General features: G+C 35.1%; 2 protein-coding genes across 4 annotated transcripts; one reads left to right on the top strand and one right to left on the bottom strand.

Annotated features, from left to right (window-relative positions):
* Positions 1-59: 59 nt before the first annotated feature.
* On the top strand, positions 60-6603 carry maff (MAF bZIP transcription factor F). Its single transcript, XM_039685364.2, has 3 exons — positions 60-269; positions 2458-2532; positions 4777-6603. Exons 2-3 carry the CDS (start codon positions 2497-2499, stop codon positions 5218-5220), a joined length of 480 nt encoding a protein of 159 aa, XP_039541298.1. The 5' UTR covers positions 60-269; positions 2458-2496; the 3' UTR covers positions 5221-6603.
* tmem184ba (transmembrane protein 184ba) lies at positions 5826-20144 on the bottom strand. Of its 3 annotated transcripts, XM_039685362.2 has the most exons (10): positions 19769-20144; positions 16969-17190; positions 16723-16888; positions 13293-13383; positions 13102-13177; positions 12921-13012; positions 12673-12842; positions 10585-10779; positions 8746-8772; positions 5826-8576 (listed from the first exon to the last, which is right to left on the bottom strand). In XM_039685362.2, the coding sequence occupies exons 1-10, from the start codon at positions 19775-19777 to the stop codon at positions 8347-8349; spliced, it is 1278 nt and encodes a 425-aa protein (XP_039541296.2). In that variant the 5' UTR covers positions 19778-20144; the 3' UTR covers positions 5826-8346. The 3 variants fall into 3 exon arrangements, with proteins under 3 accessions (XP_039541296.2, XP_088977957.1, XP_039541297.2); XM_089121831.1 differs by lacking the exon at positions 8746-8772 and having other exon boundaries at positions 5826-8594; XM_039685363.2 differs by lacking the exon at positions 8746-8772 and having other exon boundaries at positions 19769-20143.
* Between the last annotated feature and the right edge of the window lie 23 nt (positions 20145-20167).

Genomic DNA, 20167 nt, shown 5'->3' with positions numbered 1-20167 from the left:
ATTTTTGTGCGCTGAGGTCCCGCCCTCATTCTTAAAGGCTTGAGTCATCTTGTGTGTGTGTGTTTTTTATGAATGAAAGGATCCAGCCCGCTGATGGAGGACTGATTCCGGGAAAAAGGCGTTTAGCTCTCTAGTCTGTCTAAACACGGGCCGTGCTGCGATAACGTACATGTCAGTCGAAATACCGGACCAGTAAGTTAGTGAGAATCGTGGACAGAACAATATTCATCCTCGTTTGAAATCAGCGAAGAGGGGCAAATCAACACCAGGCAAGATTTTCAGTTGTTTTTCCTCCTTTCGACATTTGTTTACACTAAGGAAACGGAGGGGTGTTAGCAAAGCTGCTGTAGTAACGAACATGCAGTCAGTGTTTGTTTCAACATAATATCCACAATTGATTCTGTTATACCTTAAATGTTGTATTAAGGTGATTTGGAGTAGTATATTATACATTTTAATAGTATTAGTCATCATGAGCTCATATCGCCTGTGTTTTTATCACGATGTTAGATGTAGCAACAAGCTAACGCGTAATAAGGAAATAGCTGCGTAGTAGATGTCGTCGATTCAGACCGTTAAAATGTATAAGCTTTATATATACCGTATATGTTTATAAAAACAAAATATGTATTATCCTTAGAAACTACGCTAAACGTGCATGTTGTTTACTATGAGAAACGACTAGTCAGCAATGTCTTGGTTCGGTTTGAACTGGAGATATTTCATACCGTAAACGAATTCCTACGTTGTCACACCGCTTGATTATGTTTTATATATTAGGTTACTTGTATTTTTTTAAAGATTTATATTAAATTGTCGCTGTGTACGTAACGCAATGTTTATTTTTGGAGCATGTAATAACGTTAAATGAAGACGTTTGGGGGGAAACGACAGCCCAAGACTTTTGTTGTTCACTAAATCGTCTATCTGTGTTTAATGAGAGAGAATTTTATATCTGAGTGATAATATTTGTTGTGACTAAGTAACTGGGAATTTTATCAATTTTGTAAAACATGAAATATAAAAAGTAAGTTGAGCAGCTTCGAAGACAGGAATGGAGGACTTGTGCTGAATCACTGTGACTCTGTGGAAAAGCTCAGGCGGTTATTTGAGGCAGCTCGCGGATGATAGGTGCACTTCCCACACATGACGGGAAACTCATGGTCAGCAGCGTTTACTTCTTCATCTGGACTTTGACCAGGCATGATTCACTGTCAAGAAAAAAAGTGCTACAGTTTGGATACGGGAAGTCGAGTCTAGATTTAGAAAATATGGAAGCAAGAATTGTAACCCACGATCAGCTATGACGCGATACACCTGTTCGGGTCGACCAATATGGATTTTTGTTTGATGGCTGATGCCGATATCTTAAAAATACAAAGGCGAAATATATCACATTATTTATTTAAAGATATTAAATAGCACGCATAACAATTGCTGGAATTAAATTTATATTAATTGTACATTTTAATAAATTATTAATTGGAAAATGTAAAAAAAAAAAACATTAAAAATGAATCTGTAAAATTAAAATTTAAGGCCACTTTACACCAAGGACAATAACTATAACAATATAGTAATCGTTTTCAAAATCGAGTCCACACTAAAACTATAACGATAATGGCACAGAGAAACAATATCATTGGAATAATTTTTATCCCCATCTGATGAATGTTAAAAACAAAACACTGACAGGCAAACAACCAGAATTCTTCCAGATTTAAAGAGCCAGGGTATTTAAAGCAATAGTTCACTTTAAAAAAAAACTTTTGCTGATAATTTACTCACCCCCATGTCATCCAAGATGTCCATGTCATTCTTTCTTCAGTCGAAAAGAAATTAAGGTTTTTGATAAACATTCCAGGATTTTCTCCATATAATGGAAACCATTGGAAACCAAACGGTTCAAGGTCCAAATGAGAGTTTCCTACTCCTTTAAAGGGCAGACGACTAAATATCGGTGTGGATGCGAATATAGTTATCGTTATTTTTCTTGGTGTGAACTGGCCTTTATATTTCAACTCCTTGATTCTTTATTACCATTATAGTATTGTTCAGAAATAAAGAAATGTAAAAAAAAAAAAAAAAAAAAAAAGATCTATGCGAAAAAAGCCAACTATCGGCAGACATATCGACTAAAAGACTAATTATCACGTCATGGCGCATCTCGCATAGCAGATTGTCATTTCTGTTGTATAATAACGTTCGCTGTTATGTTAGTGTGCATCTCTTCAAGCGGAAGATGTCACTGTCACTTAAATTTGTTTAATAAAATAACATTTTAATGAAAAAGTTTAGTCATTCAAATTGTTTTTATGAAAGTAAAAAAAGGCTTTTTGCAGCATTGTGAATATAGTCAGTTCCCTGTGTCGAGCCTTTAGCTTTGACTATTCACAATACATTGGGTCTTTATATAACATTAATTTGATGTTAATCTGTTATTTTTGGTATTTACAGGTTTCAGGGATACATTCAGGGAAATATAAAAACCAGACAATGACTTCAGACGGCAGAGCTAGTAAAGCCCTCAAGGTAAAGATCATTTTACTGAATGCACTTTTTTTTTTGTCACACACTGAGAAAATGTTTGTAATAAAAAAACACTGTAAAATGCTACAGTAAAAACCTGTTAATTGGTTAACTAAGTTACCTTACCATTTACACTTAAACTGTCTATTGTGTGTCGGCGCCAGTAGCCTTATTGGCAGTGCACAGACAGTTAGCGCAGTTGTGCTTCGGGCCTCCCGAGTTTGAGTCCCGGCTCGTGGACCTTTCCAGATCCTATCCCCCTCTCTCTCTAACTTTGCTTCCTGTCAACTAACTGTCCTGTCATAATGAAGGCAAAAATGACAAAAATAAGATTTTTTTTAAAAAATGGTGTAATATCGCTTCATATGTAATTGTACTGTAAAAGTTGCTGGTAAAATCTGTATAATTCACAGTAAAAGGACATTCCCCAGTAGTCACCGTTATTGGTAATGTACATTATAATGTTTTGAGTTACATTTTCTTTAGCGTTTACTGCATTGTTTTAGTGTCAGGTGTGTGACACTGATGGTGTTTTTGTGTGCGTGTATATTGTCTATATACAAATTCTGGCCATGTTTTATGGACCAGCAACTCTAGAGAACCACTTGTATTATTATGGTGGTTATCAGTACATTTTACATTAAAAAGACCACTTGGGTATATTAACATTAAATCACTCAAGGAAATGTACAGTAAGTAAGTTGAAAAAATATCCACCTTATTTTCTAAAGCAGAAGTAAGTTATTTTGTGTGATTGTGCAAAAATTACAAGTAAATAACAAGAAGAATAAGGTGCAACGTAAACTTTAAAACTATTTCCGCTACAAACCAGTGTGTTTCTGAATATGATAATACATTAAAATAAAAGTTTTTATTATCTAGTAGCATATAGGCCTGTTTTTGTACAGCTAGAATAACGAAGTGGATGACAATGAAAGCCTTGCATTCAAGTTACAAATGGCCGTGGCTGTTCTTACGTTAAAAAGGTGGATACCGGCACCAGTTTTACATTCTGTAATACCTGTATTTTTTCTGGCAACCAAAGACATTTAAATGAAAAATTATGGTACAAGCAGGGCTGTAAAAGTAATGGAAAAGAGTTCAAACCTATAAACTTTGGGAAATTTGGGTAACACTTTACAATAAGGTTCATTATTTAACATTAGTTAACTACCTTAGTTAAACTAAGAATGAACGACACTTCTTCAGCATTTATTAATCTTAGTTCATATTACTGTCAACATTTACTAATACGTTATTAAAATCAAAGGTTGGATCTGTTAACATTAGTTAATGGACTGTGAACGAACAATGAACAGCAGTATTGACTAACATTAACAAAGATTAATAAATATTGTAACAAATATATTGCTCATTGTTAGTTCATGTTAGTTAAGAATGAGCCTTATTGTAAAGTGTTACAGAATGTGTGTAGTGCAGCGGTTCTCAAACTGGGGGCCCACTATATGGCGCTAGGGGGGCCGCAAAGAAATTCTAGAATATGAAATTATTTTAAAAAATGATTTTACCTGTATGTAAGTTTGTATTGTCCTATGTGAAATCTGCATTGCATGATTTATTTTATATTGTAAAACTTGTATAAAATTGTATGTCTTCTATATTGAAAAACTATTTCTTTAAGTAGAGTAGAATTTTTTTTGTTTCTTGCTGAAAAAACAGATTGCTGTTCAAAATTGCAAACCAAACTTGAGCCACTGTCATTTACTACCTTAAAATGTAAGAAGTTTAATGCACTTTTTTACAATCAGCAAATTAATTTTTCAGTGTTTTACTATGAACATCACAAATGTTCAGTATTCAATACTTTTGTTGCACTTTTCAGACAATATTATTGTTAACTGTCAAAACCATTTTTTATAAAAAATTGTTATATTTAATGAAATGTACAGTTTAACTAATTTTGTATATTCAAAGACATAAAGCTACAAACAGAACTGTTGTTCCAGCATTGTACAAATTCATTTGTTTTTGGTACAATCTAAAATTTGTAAGTACAATTGTACGTTTGAGGATGTTTTCGTTATGAGTTTTCTTTTGGGGGGCCACAAAATGATTCACCCTACACAAGGGGGCCTCCTCCTGAAAAAGTTTGAGAACCACTGGTGTAGTGAATATTTTTCTAGTCCATACTAATTGGATCTAAAATATCACTTTTGATTAAATCAAAAGTTTAACCCTGATCAAGTACGTTTAGTTTTGCTTCACACGACTGTCCCATTGTTTCAGGTGAAGAGGGAATGCGGGGAGAACGTCCCAGTGCTGAGCGACAGCGAGCTCATGTCGTTATCGGTGCGCGAGCTCAACATGCACTTACGCGGTTTGTCACGCGAGGAGGTGCAGAAGCTGAAGCAGAGGCGGCGCACGCTGAAAAACCGCGGCTACGCGGCGAGCTGCCGGGTGAAGCGCGTGTCCCAGCGGGAGGCCCTGGAGCAGCAGAAGAAGGAGCTGCAGCGGGAGGTGGAGCGGCTGGGCGCAGAGAACGCAGGCATGAGGCGAGAGCTGGAAGGGTTGGGCGCTCGTCTCGCTGCCCTCCAACGCTTCGCCAGAGGTTTGGAATCTGGAGGAGGCAGTCTGCTCGCCACCACGCCCCGTCTAAACACAGCCTCCGTCATCACCATAGTGAAGACACCGCAGCAGGTGCACACCCCTAGAGAGCAGGGAGCATCCTAGAGCCCCGCGCTCGCATGGAGACACACGTAGGTACACAGTATGATCGCGACAGACAGACAGACAGGACCATGTATACTCGTATACAGGAAGAAAAACAAGTACCACTTGGGAATTGCAGATTCACTTACATATATAAACACACAGACTGAATACAGTCTAATAAATGTCCAAGAATAATCTCAGTACTGTTGTTGTGGCCTCAAATATCATGACAAGTGTAGAAGTCTGCACAAAGCTATTGCTAATGATAGCATTCTGCTATTTCTATGCCCATTACTGTGCTTTCTGGGTGGTGATACATTAAAAAAAAATAGTCCTAATACTTGTTATCATGTGGGACCACCGACATTTCAGAAGCTAGTTAGTTTTGCTGGAATATCTCCTTGGTATTAATGTATCATCATGGGACTAGAGAACTTGCAGAACTATTGATACATGCCATTTATATATTTTAATGTTTGTATAAAAGACAAATGTTCAACAACAGACATAAAAGCTATTTTATTTGTGTTCCAAACGAGATGTTTGAAGGTAATTTTGTGCTGTGATCTGTCTATATACTACTTCTGTTTGACTAGTTTGGGGTCATTCTTTTAATTATTGTGTTTTTTTTTTGTTTGTTTGTTTGTTTACTTGTTGTAATGAGTTATTAGTATAGTAATGTTAAGGTATAAAGCCCCATTACTTGTAATATGATTCAGTATGTGTGAGGGTCATATTTGTACTAATATTAGAGCGACTTGTTTGTAGTGGTATTTTTGTATTTAAAACCAAGACCATATATATTATTTGCTATTTATGATTAAAAACGTATCTGAATATTTTGGAAAGCTGGAATATTAAAAAAAATACCATTAGAAGGAAAGGAGAGTGGAAGGGGAATCTGTGGAAGATGTGAAATTAGAGAAAAATACGGAAGAGGGCAGCCAGAAGGAGAAGTGAGCACTTGTGGCTCACATGGGAGGAAAAAAAGGAGGATAAGAAAGTGACAGAGGGAAAGTGAAAGACAAAAATGATATCACATGTACATTAACCCATGGTTGTTGAGATGACTTTTGTTAACTACATGCCTGGTTTATTCCAGTAAACGGGGTAATGCTGTATGATCAGTAATGATCGGCCATGTTAAACGTGGATATCTCTGGTGATTTTCTAATTAAGTGCAGTTAGCAATGTCATCGTCATTACTGAGAATCTAACTCGGTAATATCATGCCCGTGACACTTGTGCTTCAGAACAATGTGCCGAATGTTTTTTAAGAGGGCAGAGCACACAAAAAAAAAAAAAAAAATTGACGTTTGTATTTATTATCTGTATTTTTCTATGGTAAATTCATTGTCTATTTTATATCATTTAATTGAAATAAATGTTGTATATATTGTACATAGAATGACATGTGTTCATTGAGTGAAAACTATCGCGCAGATATTTACAGACAAAATTCTTTATTGTTTCCTAGGTCAGAGCATCAAGGGGAAAAAAATAGAAGCAAAATCTTTGACATAGTAATACATAATGCTCGGACAGTACAAAGAATGTCTTAGTGTAACTTCAAAATATGTTTCCACAAAATATATATATTTTTAAATGTAATAGCGCTTCCTATGTTACTTTAAACCACTCTCTGAACAAAAACATACACAAATAGCTTGCCAAAATAGTCTAAATATACAAAACTGCTTAGTGCAAGTTACGGTGACGTCTATATTATTAAAATAAGCCCTCCCCTTACAAAGAATACACTGCAAAACACTAACATAATAACTATAAGCAGGTACCATACATACTCGTACTTGGTTCCAGCTGCATTGTGTTTATACTGGTCTCTATCGCACCAATAAAAGCGTAGGACAGTTAATAAGTAACTCCGATGATGCTACATAACCAACTGCAAGCTTCACGCTTGGTTATCAAAGGCCTACTGCTATCTGAGGTGAAACGCAATGGCGGGAGCTTCTAAAGAATGGGAGAGACTTTGGTGTGGCTCTCAAAGGGTCAGAAATAACAGGCGTGTCCCATAAAGATAAAGGGGATGAACTGTGAGAAATGCCTCCCTCTAGTGGGATATCTCGGAACAATGCCTATTAAAGGGATAGTTCACCCAAAAATGTACATTTTGACATCATTTACTCACCCTCAACCTGTATGAGTTTCTTTCTCCTGCCGAACACAAAATAAGATATTTTGAAGAATGTTGGATGCCAACCATTGACTTATATACAATTATATTTCTGTCCATGAGTGTCCAACATTCTTCAAAATATCGTCTTTTGTGTTCAACAGAAGAAAGAAACTCATACAGGTTTTGAACAACTTGACAGCAACTAAATGATGCCAATTTTCATTTTTTGGGTGAACTATCCCTGCTTTCAACTCCCTTCTCTGTGGAAATCTAGCGTACACTCTCAGAAGCATAACCTAAATCTATTTTTAAACCGCTCTCAGCTAACCTAGAAAGATGTTTTTCAGCCATGGTCACACTTTGACAAAAGCTTGTGCTAATCTGCACCAGACGAGTAATGCTTCAATTACAGCCATATAATCCAGACTGCATAAATCTATAATTTTATCGTGGACCATCAACCTCTCCCCGTCCCTTAAATCATCCGTCAAAACAACAACGGTGTGTTTAAACAGCTGGTACTGCCTCTACTGTCACTGTGCTGTCTTATTGTCAGCTGTAATCACTGGGAGAGCTATAAACACTGACGAACGGAAAGCAAAGGTGCACTTGAACTTGTGAATCACAAACGGAAACATTCCTACTGAACGGCCCTCCTTTATAAATATGCTGGGATGTGCAAACATCCACGATGTAAAACTAGAAGCTTAAAAAAATACATCAATTCAAACGCTGAAAAGTCAGACCATGTAGGATTTCAAAATTTGGCCAAAAATGCAAACGTATAGATGAATGATTTATGTAAGTCTTTGTATAAACAACATTGTTTTAACGACTAAGCATAAGCAGCTTAATTTCATATTCTACTGCACTAGAATGTCTCTACTGGCTTAAGATGGTCCTTTAATAACCTGTCCCTACGTTTTCTCAACCTCATCATCCCACTACCACAGCAGTAAACAGTCCCTTACGGAGTACCTTCGTTCGGGACGATGGGAAGAGAGTTAAAACTCATCATCAGAGCTAAGCAGCAGGGTTTTCTCATTGTCCCGGGCGCTCAAGCTGTTGTGATTACGGGATATGGGCGGCGCGGGGACTCCCTGCTCCAGGGTGGATTGCTGGGTGTACTGTTGGTAGGCTGGGGAGAAATTGTGGATTGCATCCTGAACCATGTCTCCAGGATTCATGGTCTCCTTCAAGCTGCTGGAGATGCTCTTCATGGGGGCACAGCGACCTTGAGAAGGACGGAGAACTTCATTAAAGGGTGATGGCGGCAAGAGAGAAGAAAAAAAAACACGAGAATGACTTTTCTTTTTTGGTCAAACTATCCCTTTAAGATTTCACTGTCCCTGCACTATCAAATAGAGAGGAGATGGGCGTTAAGATCAAGAACTGTAGCCTACCGTACTGTCCATATGTAGGAACAGGGCCTTTAGAGTGCAGCATGAAAATGAGAAACAGAGAAAGGACGGAAATGGGCGGCAGGTTGGATGTGTTGCATGGGATGACCAAAATAAAATTCAGAAAATATGAAAGGTAGATGCGCAAAAATGTAAAAAAAAAAATAAAAAAAAATGAAGCATTGAAATAACAGGCCATATGGATTGAGGAATAAATTATGATTTACATAAAAGCAGAAGAGGAAAAGAGAAAAGTCATGAGATCCAAGCCATTTTCATTTACAAAATGTTATGAGAGATAAAACATTCTGGAATCTGTATACTGTATATACATGTGTGTTAGTGCTGTCAAATCGATTAATCGCATCTAACATAAATGTCTGTGTTTATATAATATATATGTGTGTGTATATATATTATTATTATTATTATATTATCTGTGTGTGTGTGTATATATATATATATATATATATAAAACCCCAAACCGGAAGTGCCACCCATAATTCAAAACGCTGTAAGGTCGTCAGGAATAAGGTGGATACATGCATACATACATACATACATACATACATGTGGAACTCGAAAAATGTGAATATTATGCAAAAGTTCAAGAATTCAGTAATTCAAATTAAAAGGTGAAACTAATATATGTAGTATATATAACCATACAATACATATGCATGAATATAATTTTCAGAGGGCTGACATTTCTGTATTTAAAATCTTTTTTTTTTAAATTGATTTCATGTAATATTAAAATTTTCTGACATTTTGGGGTTTTCATAAGCTGCAAGCCATAATCATAAAAATGATAACTTTTGCGATTTTCTAATTTTTTTACTATCACCAGTATATATATATATATACATATATATATATATATATATATAAGACTTCAGATGCAAAAGCCTCTAAATGCCATTTGAAATTTTCTTCTAGAATGATGATTTTTATCAAACTTGTATATTTAAGTTCAGTGATTTCACTTAAATGGCAATTATAATTACCTATTAATTGTTATTTAAGAGAAATTACTGAACTTAAATATACAAGTTTGATAAAAATCATCATTAAAGAAGAAAATTTCAAATGGCATTTAGAGGCTTTTGCATCTGAACTCTTCACACACACACACACCCACAGACATACACACACACATATATATATATATATATATATATACACACACATTATATAAACACAAACCTTTTATGTTGCAATTAATCGATTTGACAGCATCGATTTGTGTGTGTATATATATATATATATATATATTCTATTGTTGATAAGTTTGGGGTAAGAATTTTTCTTTTGTATTTATACTTATTGTATTATTATAGTGATACTAATATGAATACTAATATTATTTAGAAAAGATGCATTAAATAGACCACAAGTGACAGTTTATAACTGTTACAAAAAAGTATTTTAAATAATATAATTAATAAAATATTTTATTTTTTTATAAATAAAAACTTTCTATTTATCAAAGTAAAAAAAATATTAGTTTCCTAAACAATATTTAACATCCATTATTATAACAAGAAATGTTTCTTGAGCATCAAATCAGCATATCTGAAGACCAGAGTAATGCCATCACAGGAATACATTTTTTAATATATAAAGAAAATAATATTGCACAACATTACTGTATTTTGAGCAAATAAAAGGAGCCTGTGTAAGCACAAGAGACTTTTTTCAAAAACTTTTTTCCAAACTTCTGAAGTAGTGTGTATTTAAACTTATTTTAAACAATAAGCGTTTTACATACAGTATATTGGAGAGGGGGAAAAACAAAAACAATTTGTTGATTAACAAAGGATCAAAAGGTCTAAAACTCACCAAGGGAATCCAGTCTTTTGTCCATGTAGACTTTGTATGTAAACGCATGTCGCAAGGCCAATGCTGCAAAGAACATCTCAATGCAAATAATGAAGTTCTGGTATCCAGCCGCAACCGTTCCCTCGCCAACAGACACCTCAGGAGAACTGATCTTGGGAATCGCACCACACTTCTCCAGGATGGCCAGCAGCATGCCTGAAAGACCAGCAAGATCACATGACCAGTTTACGTACAGAGCACCACAGATGACATGCGGGAAAAAATATGATGAACCAACAACTCATTCCCATGACATACTAATACATCGGCACGTTTTACTAATTCGTTTCCTCGTTTTAAATAAATCGTGCACATGGTATTATTCGTTCCCTTGTTTTACTAAATTGTGCGCAAAATTGACAATATTGCGTCTAAAACGTAACACTATATTAACTTCTTGTGTATTAAACGTTATATTAAATCATCACATTTGCAATGGTGCAGATATTTAGGGGGGAATAAAAAGAATGTTCTTAAAAACTATATCATATGTTATAAATGTAAAACAAAAACCTATACAAGTTTTTTTATTTTTTTTTATTTTAACTGTATTATAGGCTTTCAGTCAGTATTCCAGTCAGTCGTTGCCCAGCATCATGTTTATAACTAAACTGCATGCGATGTGAGATGACGTACAGATCTGGGCCGGGTACGCTAAAAGCATTAATCATTATTCTACAAATATTAATCGTTAAATCGACAGCTCTACTTACTATATATTCTGTAAAATAAGTTACATAAATACAAATAAAAGATATAGGGTCGACTTGATAGTGTCCCTAAAGGACTGACATAACTTGCAGATGCCTAAAACAATAATTAGTTAGCATAAATGTCTTTTTCTTTAAAATAACGAAGACAATCAGACTAGTAACTAGTAATTTTGACCTTTTGTTAAACATTTCTTAACCCCTTAGCTGTCACCCCCCTTTTTGAGAATGGGGGTTAAAATGCACTATTCAGACTTAAATGGTTGTAATTCAAGAAGGCTTTGGAAAACACTTCAAAAAATGAAAGTATAAAAAGGTTATGGAAGTTTAAATTTACAGTAAATCAAATACATATATATTTATACAAAAATACACTGTAATATATCAAATACATATATATTTATACAAAAATACACTGTAATATATATTAATATATTTTTTATTTTATATAAAATATAACAAAATATTTTTTACTCTAAAATTACTATAAAATCAAAGCCATAAATCTAACCAAGTAATATTCCAAATTTGAAGTTGATATCACAAAAATTGAAGTTCCCATGAGATTTTATTTAGGCGTAGTACCAAAAATAGCCATCGGGTGCCATTGAATTCCAATGAATTTAGTTGTATACATTCTGCCTTAACAAATTAATACATTTCTGTCCAAATATCAATTCTGTCACAAAATTTGGAACCTTGAGACTCAGACGTTTTTTCTGACAATATGCGTTTTGTCAACTAGAAAAGGTTTTGATCATAAATTATTAAATATAATGATGCCCAAAAGGGGAGGAGCCTGATAAAATAAGTACCGTTTCTATGGTAACGCAACGTTCAATTATAAAACGGTTTTCACAGGATGAATTCTGAGTTTATAATCTTTCAAATGATACCTAATTTATGATAACTACTACAATATGTGATATAATAAAAAAGCAATAAAAAAATATTATATTTTAGAGGATAGCATATATATATATATAAAATATTATAATTTTTAGAGGATAATATTATACTATATTTTTGTATTTTTTATTTAAAAATACTAAATTTTGTTTTATTATGAACTTTTAGCATAAAAACAGAAGTTTCAATGATTAAAAGTGGGTGCATTGACTTTTTGTGACAAAGGTCAGAACTCCTGTTATGATGCAGATTTTTTTAGGTGCACTCTTGTCATAAATTCATCAATTACTCTTCCTACATAATTTGTAACACAAAACAGGGTTAGAATATTTATTAAGAAGTCTTAGACCTTTCCAACAATATATAATTTGTCATAATAATTTGTCATAATTTAATAGAAATAGAGTGGTTAAGCAGCAGATCTGCTGACCTTGCCAGAAGGAGAGGAAGATGACCGATTTAACCATGAGGAACTTGAGCATGGGCCTGTAGGGACTGAGGAGGTCTCGGGTGGAAAAGTAGAACAGGAAGAGTGCGTAGAGGGACAGGCTGACGGAGATGTTGTAGATGATAGTCACATACAGATAACCGCTAGCGACACTGCGGGATCAGAAATACAAGTTGAAAATCAAGAATTCAGTGCCTTTACAGTTTAACAGAGACATCACAAGCACATACTTGAAGTCTCCATCACGATACTTCCCAAAAGCCTGTAGGATGACTGTAATCATGGCCATCAGGGGTTTTACCACACAGAACTGTAAAGTGGCCTGTGAAAAAGAATCAAACAAATGACTCAAAATACCTGGATCATTTATAAAAAGGTGCAAAGACTGCAAACGGCATTTAATAATCAAACCTGTTTGCAGAATCTAAGGAAGCCAATGGAGTAGGTCTGGCCCCAAAGACAACATGTTCCATAAATACAGCTGGACCTGCAGCAAAACAAAGACAGGTTTCATTAAGGAAAAAGGTTGCATAAATGCACCAACAGCGTCTTGAGAATTGATCCTGAGGCACAGGATCCCTTTTCACAGGAGAATAACTCACTCAATGGGTTTTCCTCTGATCTCGGCCATGATAGCGCTCTCTCCTCCAAGGTATTCATAACAAAGGCTCAAGAAGTTATAGATCACAAATGCTGCGAAAAAATTCAAAGATAGATTGAATTAGCATTGGAATACAATTTTCATCTCACAAAAACAGCAAATAAATTTGGTAGTAAGAAAGGTTGTGGATTAAATACTCAGAAGACGCTTTTTTGTGCAGTTTAATATCATACTGCGGGACTTGCAGTCAAGCACAGCGGACCTTTCGGACTAAACCCCCTCATCAGAGTTTCAAACACCAACAAAAGGCTATGCTAAACAATGGCACAGTGGTGCAGGGCGAAACATCCCTCGTGATGGTCTGGGCATGGCGTGAAAAAAAAATCTAAAAAGACAGTAAATACCAGCATTCCTCATCCCTCGAGTACACCATGTGCTTTTCTACACCAGATTAGAGGACACCCAGAGTTGCATACATTTTTAGTAGTCTTGGTATCTTACCCATTCATTTTCTCCATAAGAGTTCTAAGGCACGGATCAAACCAGCCAGATCAGAGATGAACCAAACTATTACAAACTTTGATTTGAAGCCAAAACGTACACTACCGTTCATATACGTTGGGGCTCTGTTTGATTTCTCTTATGGACACCAAGCTTGCATTTATTTAATCAAAAATACAGTAAAAACAATAATAATGTCAATTATTATGTATTTTTTTTTTTTTTTTACCGTTTTAGAATTTTTTCTGAAGCCATAAAATTGCAGTGAATAGTGACCAAAAATATAAAAATGATCCAATGCAACACGAATCATATATTCCAAGTGTTCTTGGGTATACGGTAGGGTTTGGTTTTGTATGGAAATTAATATTTTATTTATGTTCTAGTTTTCTTCCAGAATTCTTAAAGGTGCCCTAGAATGTGAAATTTTATTTATTTTGGCATAGATAAAATAACTAAGAGTTTAGTACATGGACATGACATAGAGTGAATCTCAAACACCATTGTTTTCTCCCATTCACTTAAATCTGGTTTTTGAAAAACACCCCTGAAAAACAGGCGAATCTCCACATAACACCGACTGTGACGCAACAGTCGGGATCATTAATATGTACGACTCCAAACATTTGCATAAGCCAGCCCATGTTCGATGACAGGCGGAACTGCGCAGCCGAAGCATGGCAGTTGCTCAGTGTTTGGATGTACACATGAACACAAACGTATTTTTTAGTTCCTTCATCCGAGCCTCTGAAGAAACAATGGATTAATTTTATTTTCTCTGGAAATTTCCAAACATTTCACTGACGACTGTTTCCTCAACTTGGGCCAAGAGCTGACCTCGGATCGAGCTACCAAGCAACACTTTCTGATGTGTAATTGTTGTTCAAGTTCAGACAGGTAATCTTTGTCTCAAAATCGTTCAATACTGTTTATGCATCAGTAAGACAAGCCAGTGACTAAAATATCAACCTCACATCGTTTCTTTTAGTAGGATGAAGAAAAAAAAAAACTTTCAACTGCTGCTCAATGCTCATCACAGCAACATTTTATGTGATGGGAATAGATCTAAATACTTTAAAAACTTCTCACGATTCGTTAATCTCGATAGCTGTAATAGTAAAAGCGTATAATAGCTGTAGTAAAAGTATTCGAGAGAGTTTCACATGTAATACATAGCTATTTAATTTGCAAGCATGTAAGCCAATCACAGCAGTGGGCGGTTCCACTGAATCCCACAGCAGACACGCCCCTTCAAAGAGAGTGTTCAAATCAGAGGCTGAAATCAGGCTAGGAAAATGCCTTTTATTTCTAAATTATGACTATTTTTTTATCTAAAAAACAAACTAACATTATAAGGGCAACCCAGGAAACATTATAAAATAATTATATATATATATAGATAGATTTAGGGCTCTGCAAAGATTAATTGCAATTAATCACAATTAATCACATCCAAAATAAAAGTTTCTGTTTACATAATATATGTGTGTGTGTGCAGCCTGTGTATAATAATTTTGTAGATATAAATACATATTCATGCATGCATATATTTAAGAATTATTTACACTTAAATACTGTATGTATATTATATATACATATAAATGTTTTATATATGAATAACACATTTTCTTAAATATATGCATGCATGTGTGTGTATTTATATATACAAAATAATTATGCACAGCAGACACAAATATATTGTGTAAACACAAAGTTTAATTTTGGATGCGACTAATCGCGATTTTTTTTCTCCTTTTGTGGTCTGAAAAAATAAATAAAGGTATTCATTTCATTTCTTTCCATTTTTATGTTTTTTTTACGTAAAAATTTAAGTTGGAATCACAAAAGTCATATCATGAGACGTTTCTATAATATTTCTAAAATGAATGGTATTTTTATGTCCATAACCTGTTGCACTCAATTAAATCAAGCAAAATGGTATGAAAAGTGCATGTGCGACTCAAATTGATAAATTAAAGGCTTGCGCTCCAGCTTATGAAGCGACTGAACTGTGCCAATATTCACAGCATCCCCAGAGGGTGTTCATTTGTCCTCTTCCCTTGCTCTGTGGGCCAGGGAATGTGTGAATCTCTGCATGTGACAGTGGAGGTTGGATCTCAGCTCTATATATAGCACACGGACCTTGCAGCCACAGCTGCTCTTTAGCGTGCTTTGCTGCGGTGGAGTCGAGAAACCGACAGCGGTGCAGCTGAAGGTCTACAGTAGTTAGTGTGAACAAGAGCTCACTGATCTCCTCCTCCCACTTTAATTGCCCCACATCACATTTGGAACGGTCTCACAGAACACCCAATTAAGCCTATCCAAATACATATATCTGTAAATCAAATTATTCCACTTGAACAAAAATGTTGTGTCACTTAAAAACACAATGTGAACATTGCTATGGTACTGTACCAGCGTTATTTTAGTATCACTGAGATTATAGTTTTTGTTAATATTTTTAATTCAAATATATGTGCTATTTTTATTTTAATTTGAGTTATTTTCAATTCAGTTTTGGATTTTTTTTTAAAAACATGTCTATATAGTTGCTATTAAGATTTAGTTTATTTAGTTTGAATTATTTTACTATTTCAACAAAAATGAAAAAGAGAAATGTCACCATGGCATCTAACTGAACCAAAATAAGTATATATAAAATGAAAATGTTTTTATTTGGTTTTAGTTATTAACCCCGCACTGTAATGTTCTGGTGTCAAACGAACACCTGGTTTATTAGTTCATCCATGTGCATCCGCTCCACTGATGCGCGATAAACACGGTTCCTATGCAACAATCGCTTCTAGAAATCCCAGCTGACCTCAGATCCAGAGAGCTGCTCTAGCAGGAGTCGGCTATAAAACGGGCTGCAAAGGTGTCGTGTTTAAAGCTCCACATGCAAAGACAGCTGAAAGAGGAAAAAAGCCTACCCTCATAGCAATCCCTGACAGTGTCGAAGTAAACATAGTACTGGTCGTTGGTAAAGAAGAGAAGGCTGAGCCAGGAGTCAAAGGCGTATATGGGTACGATGAAGAGGATGCGCACTATGTGCCTCTGCTCCTTGGGAGATCTGTAGTATCGCAGATGCATGTAGATCTGTACAAAATGACAAACAAAAATGAAATCCACTGATTTCACTGAGTTCATATTCTCAAGTTGGATTAGAGGATGTTTACCTGGTGGCAAGTGATTAGAAGTGCCGTCCACACAAAGAAGCCTGACACTGCCTGGGCCGTCATGGTCATGAGGAATATGGGCTGCTCTGGTGTGAGCAGAGGAGCCTCCGGGAACCAGGAGATGTTGGGCCCAGCAGGAGCCATTGTGGCTAGCGAGCCTGGAGCCATCCTGTCAACTTCCTCCCCAAAGTGATCAGACAAGGGCAAGTCACGTCTCAAAATCTGCAGCGTTAGAGAGATTAGGATGCTAATCAGTAATATGGCAACATGGGGATCAAAAATGCTGAATGAGAGGGTCTAATGTAGAAATAAAAAAAACGTTAAAAAAAAAAAAAACTTTTGCTGAAAATTTACGCACCCCCATGTCATCCAAGATGTCCACGTCTTTCTTTCTTCAGTTGAAAAGAAATTAAGGTTTTTGATGAAAACATTCCAAGATTTTCTCCATATAATGGACTTCATTGGGAACCAAACGGTTCAAGGTCGAAATGAGAGTTTCAGTGCAGCTTCAAAGGGCTTTAAACAACACCAGACTGTGAATAAGGGTCTTATCTAGGACTCTTTGAGTCATGACTCGAAAAAAGATTTGTTCATTTTGATGAACGATTTTCAACAGGAGAGTCACAAACACTCATCACAGAACAGAGCAAGGCGAGTTAGTGCTATATAAACTTAAACTTTTTTATTTATTTTTTTAAATGAGCGACCGTTTCACTTGATAAGACCCTTATTCATCGTCTGGTGTCGTTTGAAGCCCTTTGAAGCTGAAATGAAACTCTCATTTGGACCTTGAACCATTTGGTTCCCAATGAAGTGCATTATATGGAGAAAATCCTGGAATGTTTTCATCAAAAACCTTAATTTCATTTCAACTGAAGAAAATGACATGGACATCTTGGATGACATGAGGGTGAGTAAATTATCAGCAAAAGTTTTTTTTTTTAAAGTGAACTACTCCTTTAATAAGAGGAAAGGAAAAAGGAGTGTGAAACAGTATGATGTAATCAGGAATAATTTCTCTGTAATAATGTGGACAAGCAAAGAATTAAACTAAAATCAGCCAGAGCTATAGCTATATGAAATGTAAGTAGAGACAGATATTTTCTTTCGTTTTGTGAAGTATGCGAGTAAAACAGATTATCGAAAAAAAAAAGAAAAAATTGTAATGCAAGGACATGGTCATAAATCAGTTATTGATTGGATGAAGGCAGATCTGAATGCGAGCAATTGTAAGAATTGTAAGAAAGGGGCGGGGTTTAAGTGGACGATATGATTGACTTCTCTCTGGTGACATACGCCAGACTCGTCCAGTCATTTCAATGGAAAATACGGTGTTATTGCAATAACGATATCCAAGACATAATAGTAAAAAGTTAACAAAATAAAGTTGATTAAAATGCTTGTGGGTGTAAATGAATAGGCTTGGACTAACTAACCCAATGTGACACCACCAGATTAAAATATTCATGATTCTGAAGATGAAAATACAGAATTGTTTTAGACGAATATGTTTTCACTCTGTCGCTGACTATATATATTTAATGTACTGGCCACTTTTTACTGGGAACAAGACATTTTGCATTATCAAGAGCTATATTCACCAATTGCATTATTATATATTATATTGAACATTATATAGCAGTTTAATGTAGTACTGAGTCTAATTTTTTTTCCTCACAGAAAGAACTATACACAATACATTGTCACTATCCAGAATACATATTGTTGCATTCTTGTATTGCGATATTTTGTGACACGATATAGTTACACCCCTGGCTATGATACTTTGATTCAAAAATCTTATTTTATTTTTTTAATGAAACATGCAAGGAATTCTGGGTACATTTTAATTTCATGCCGACTTTATTGAAAAACTAAAAAGTTTGCATTGATTACCACTGTATAAAGATTAGTGCACATCTTTTCTGGACCTTAACTTATAAAATAATTGAGGAAACAAAAAATAAGAAGCGTGTCTGTGTTCAGACATGGATGACAGTCACACCACTGACAATTTACATGACAACTAACAAAAACTTAAAATATGTTAAATTGTGGATTCAATGCTTATATTTACAGAGCATGAAGAATTAGAAATTATTAAACAATGTTAACATGTCTTCAACTTAATGTATATCTCACATAGTAGAATTTGGCCACCTTCATTGTTTACGCTACGAGACTTTTTTTATCAGATATTTAAATTTGTCATAATTATGTACATTTATGACGTTCTTTCTTCAGCAGAACACAAAAAATGTTCTGACACACTGACTCATGTACATTGAATAGACCATTTCACAAGATGTAAACAACACTGGTCCAGAAGCACTTCCTTTTTCAGTTTTTTAACACTACATAAAAGCTGGGATAAAATACAACCAACAGAACATTTAAAACTGAATCAAAAAGTTAAACAAACATCTTTAAGATGTTTTCTTTACATGTGAAATAAAGAAAACAGTTACAAACTGAAACAGGAAGTGCTTCTGGACCAGTGTTGTTTACATCTTTTGAAATGGTCTATAGGAAAAATGATACAATGAACGTCAACAGTGACGTTCAGGTGAGAAAGAAAGAAAGAAAGTCATACGGGTATGAATGAACTTGACGATAACTAAATGACTGTTGTTTGTTTTTGGGTGAACTTTAAATCATATTTAATGCTTTCAGCATTCACTTTTGTTACACATTGACCTTATTTGGAAGAGTAGCATCAATTTAGTTTATTAGTTGAAGTTCGTATGAAAAAAACAACAAAGTATCTAAGTTACTAACTAGAGAAACAAGAGCAACTTACCAATAACATAAACTCAGATTTAAAATCATTCGGCGTGGACAAAGGAAAGAGAACGAGAAGCGGTTCGGCCTTAATTCCTCAAAGCCATCGTTGCTGCCCGTCATCCATGTTTATATTCCAGCGCCGTTTACCTCAGCTTGGAAATCTGTGCTTCGCTCTTTTATATTTGTTCCCATGTAGTTCTTCGCCGCGTCTTTGAGTCGTTTACAGTCTATTTCACGACTATTCTAAAGGATTTTATACACAATCCTAGTTGAACTGCGTTGAAAGGTTATTCCTCCTTTTCGAGCTCCCCTTGCCGTTGAATAAAATCTCTAGCGGATTAGTTTAACGGGGATAAAAGTGGAAAGCGTCTGTGAAGTCTGCTACAACAGGCAGCTTTTTTTCTTTTTCTTTTTT

This window comes from Pimephales promelas, chromosome 17 (genome assembly GCF_988280905.1).
Source record: "Pimephales promelas chromosome 17, fPimPro1.hap1.1, whole genome shotgun sequence".
In the NCBI taxonomy this organism is placed as follows: domain Eukaryota; kingdom Metazoa; phylum Chordata; class Actinopteri; order Cypriniformes; family Leuciscidae; genus Pimephales; species Pimephales promelas.
This window is presented reverse-complemented; position numbering and strand designations above follow the sequence as displayed.

What these genes read in the sequence shown, in the direction of transcription:
- maff (XM_039685364.2), top strand. Translation starts at nt 2,497, where the DNA reads ATGACTTCAGACGGCAGAGCTAGTAAAGCCCTCAAG. An exon ending in GAGCTAGTAAAGCCCTCAAG is followed by an intron (nt 2,533 to 4,776) that starts GTAAAGATCATT and finishes CCATTGTTTCAG; the next exon opens with GTGAAGAGGGAATGCGGGGA.
- tmem184ba (XM_039685362.2), bottom strand. An exon ending in TCCTTAGATTCTGCAAACAG is followed by an intron (nt 13,013 to 13,101) that starts GTTTGATTATTA and finishes TCTTTTTCACAG; the next exon opens with GCCACTTTACAGTTCTGTGT. An exon ending in CTTCCTCTCCTTCTGGCAAG is followed by an intron (nt 10,780 to 12,672) that starts GTCAGCAGATCT and finishes CTGGTCTTTCAG; the next exon opens with GCATGCTGCTGGCCATCCTG.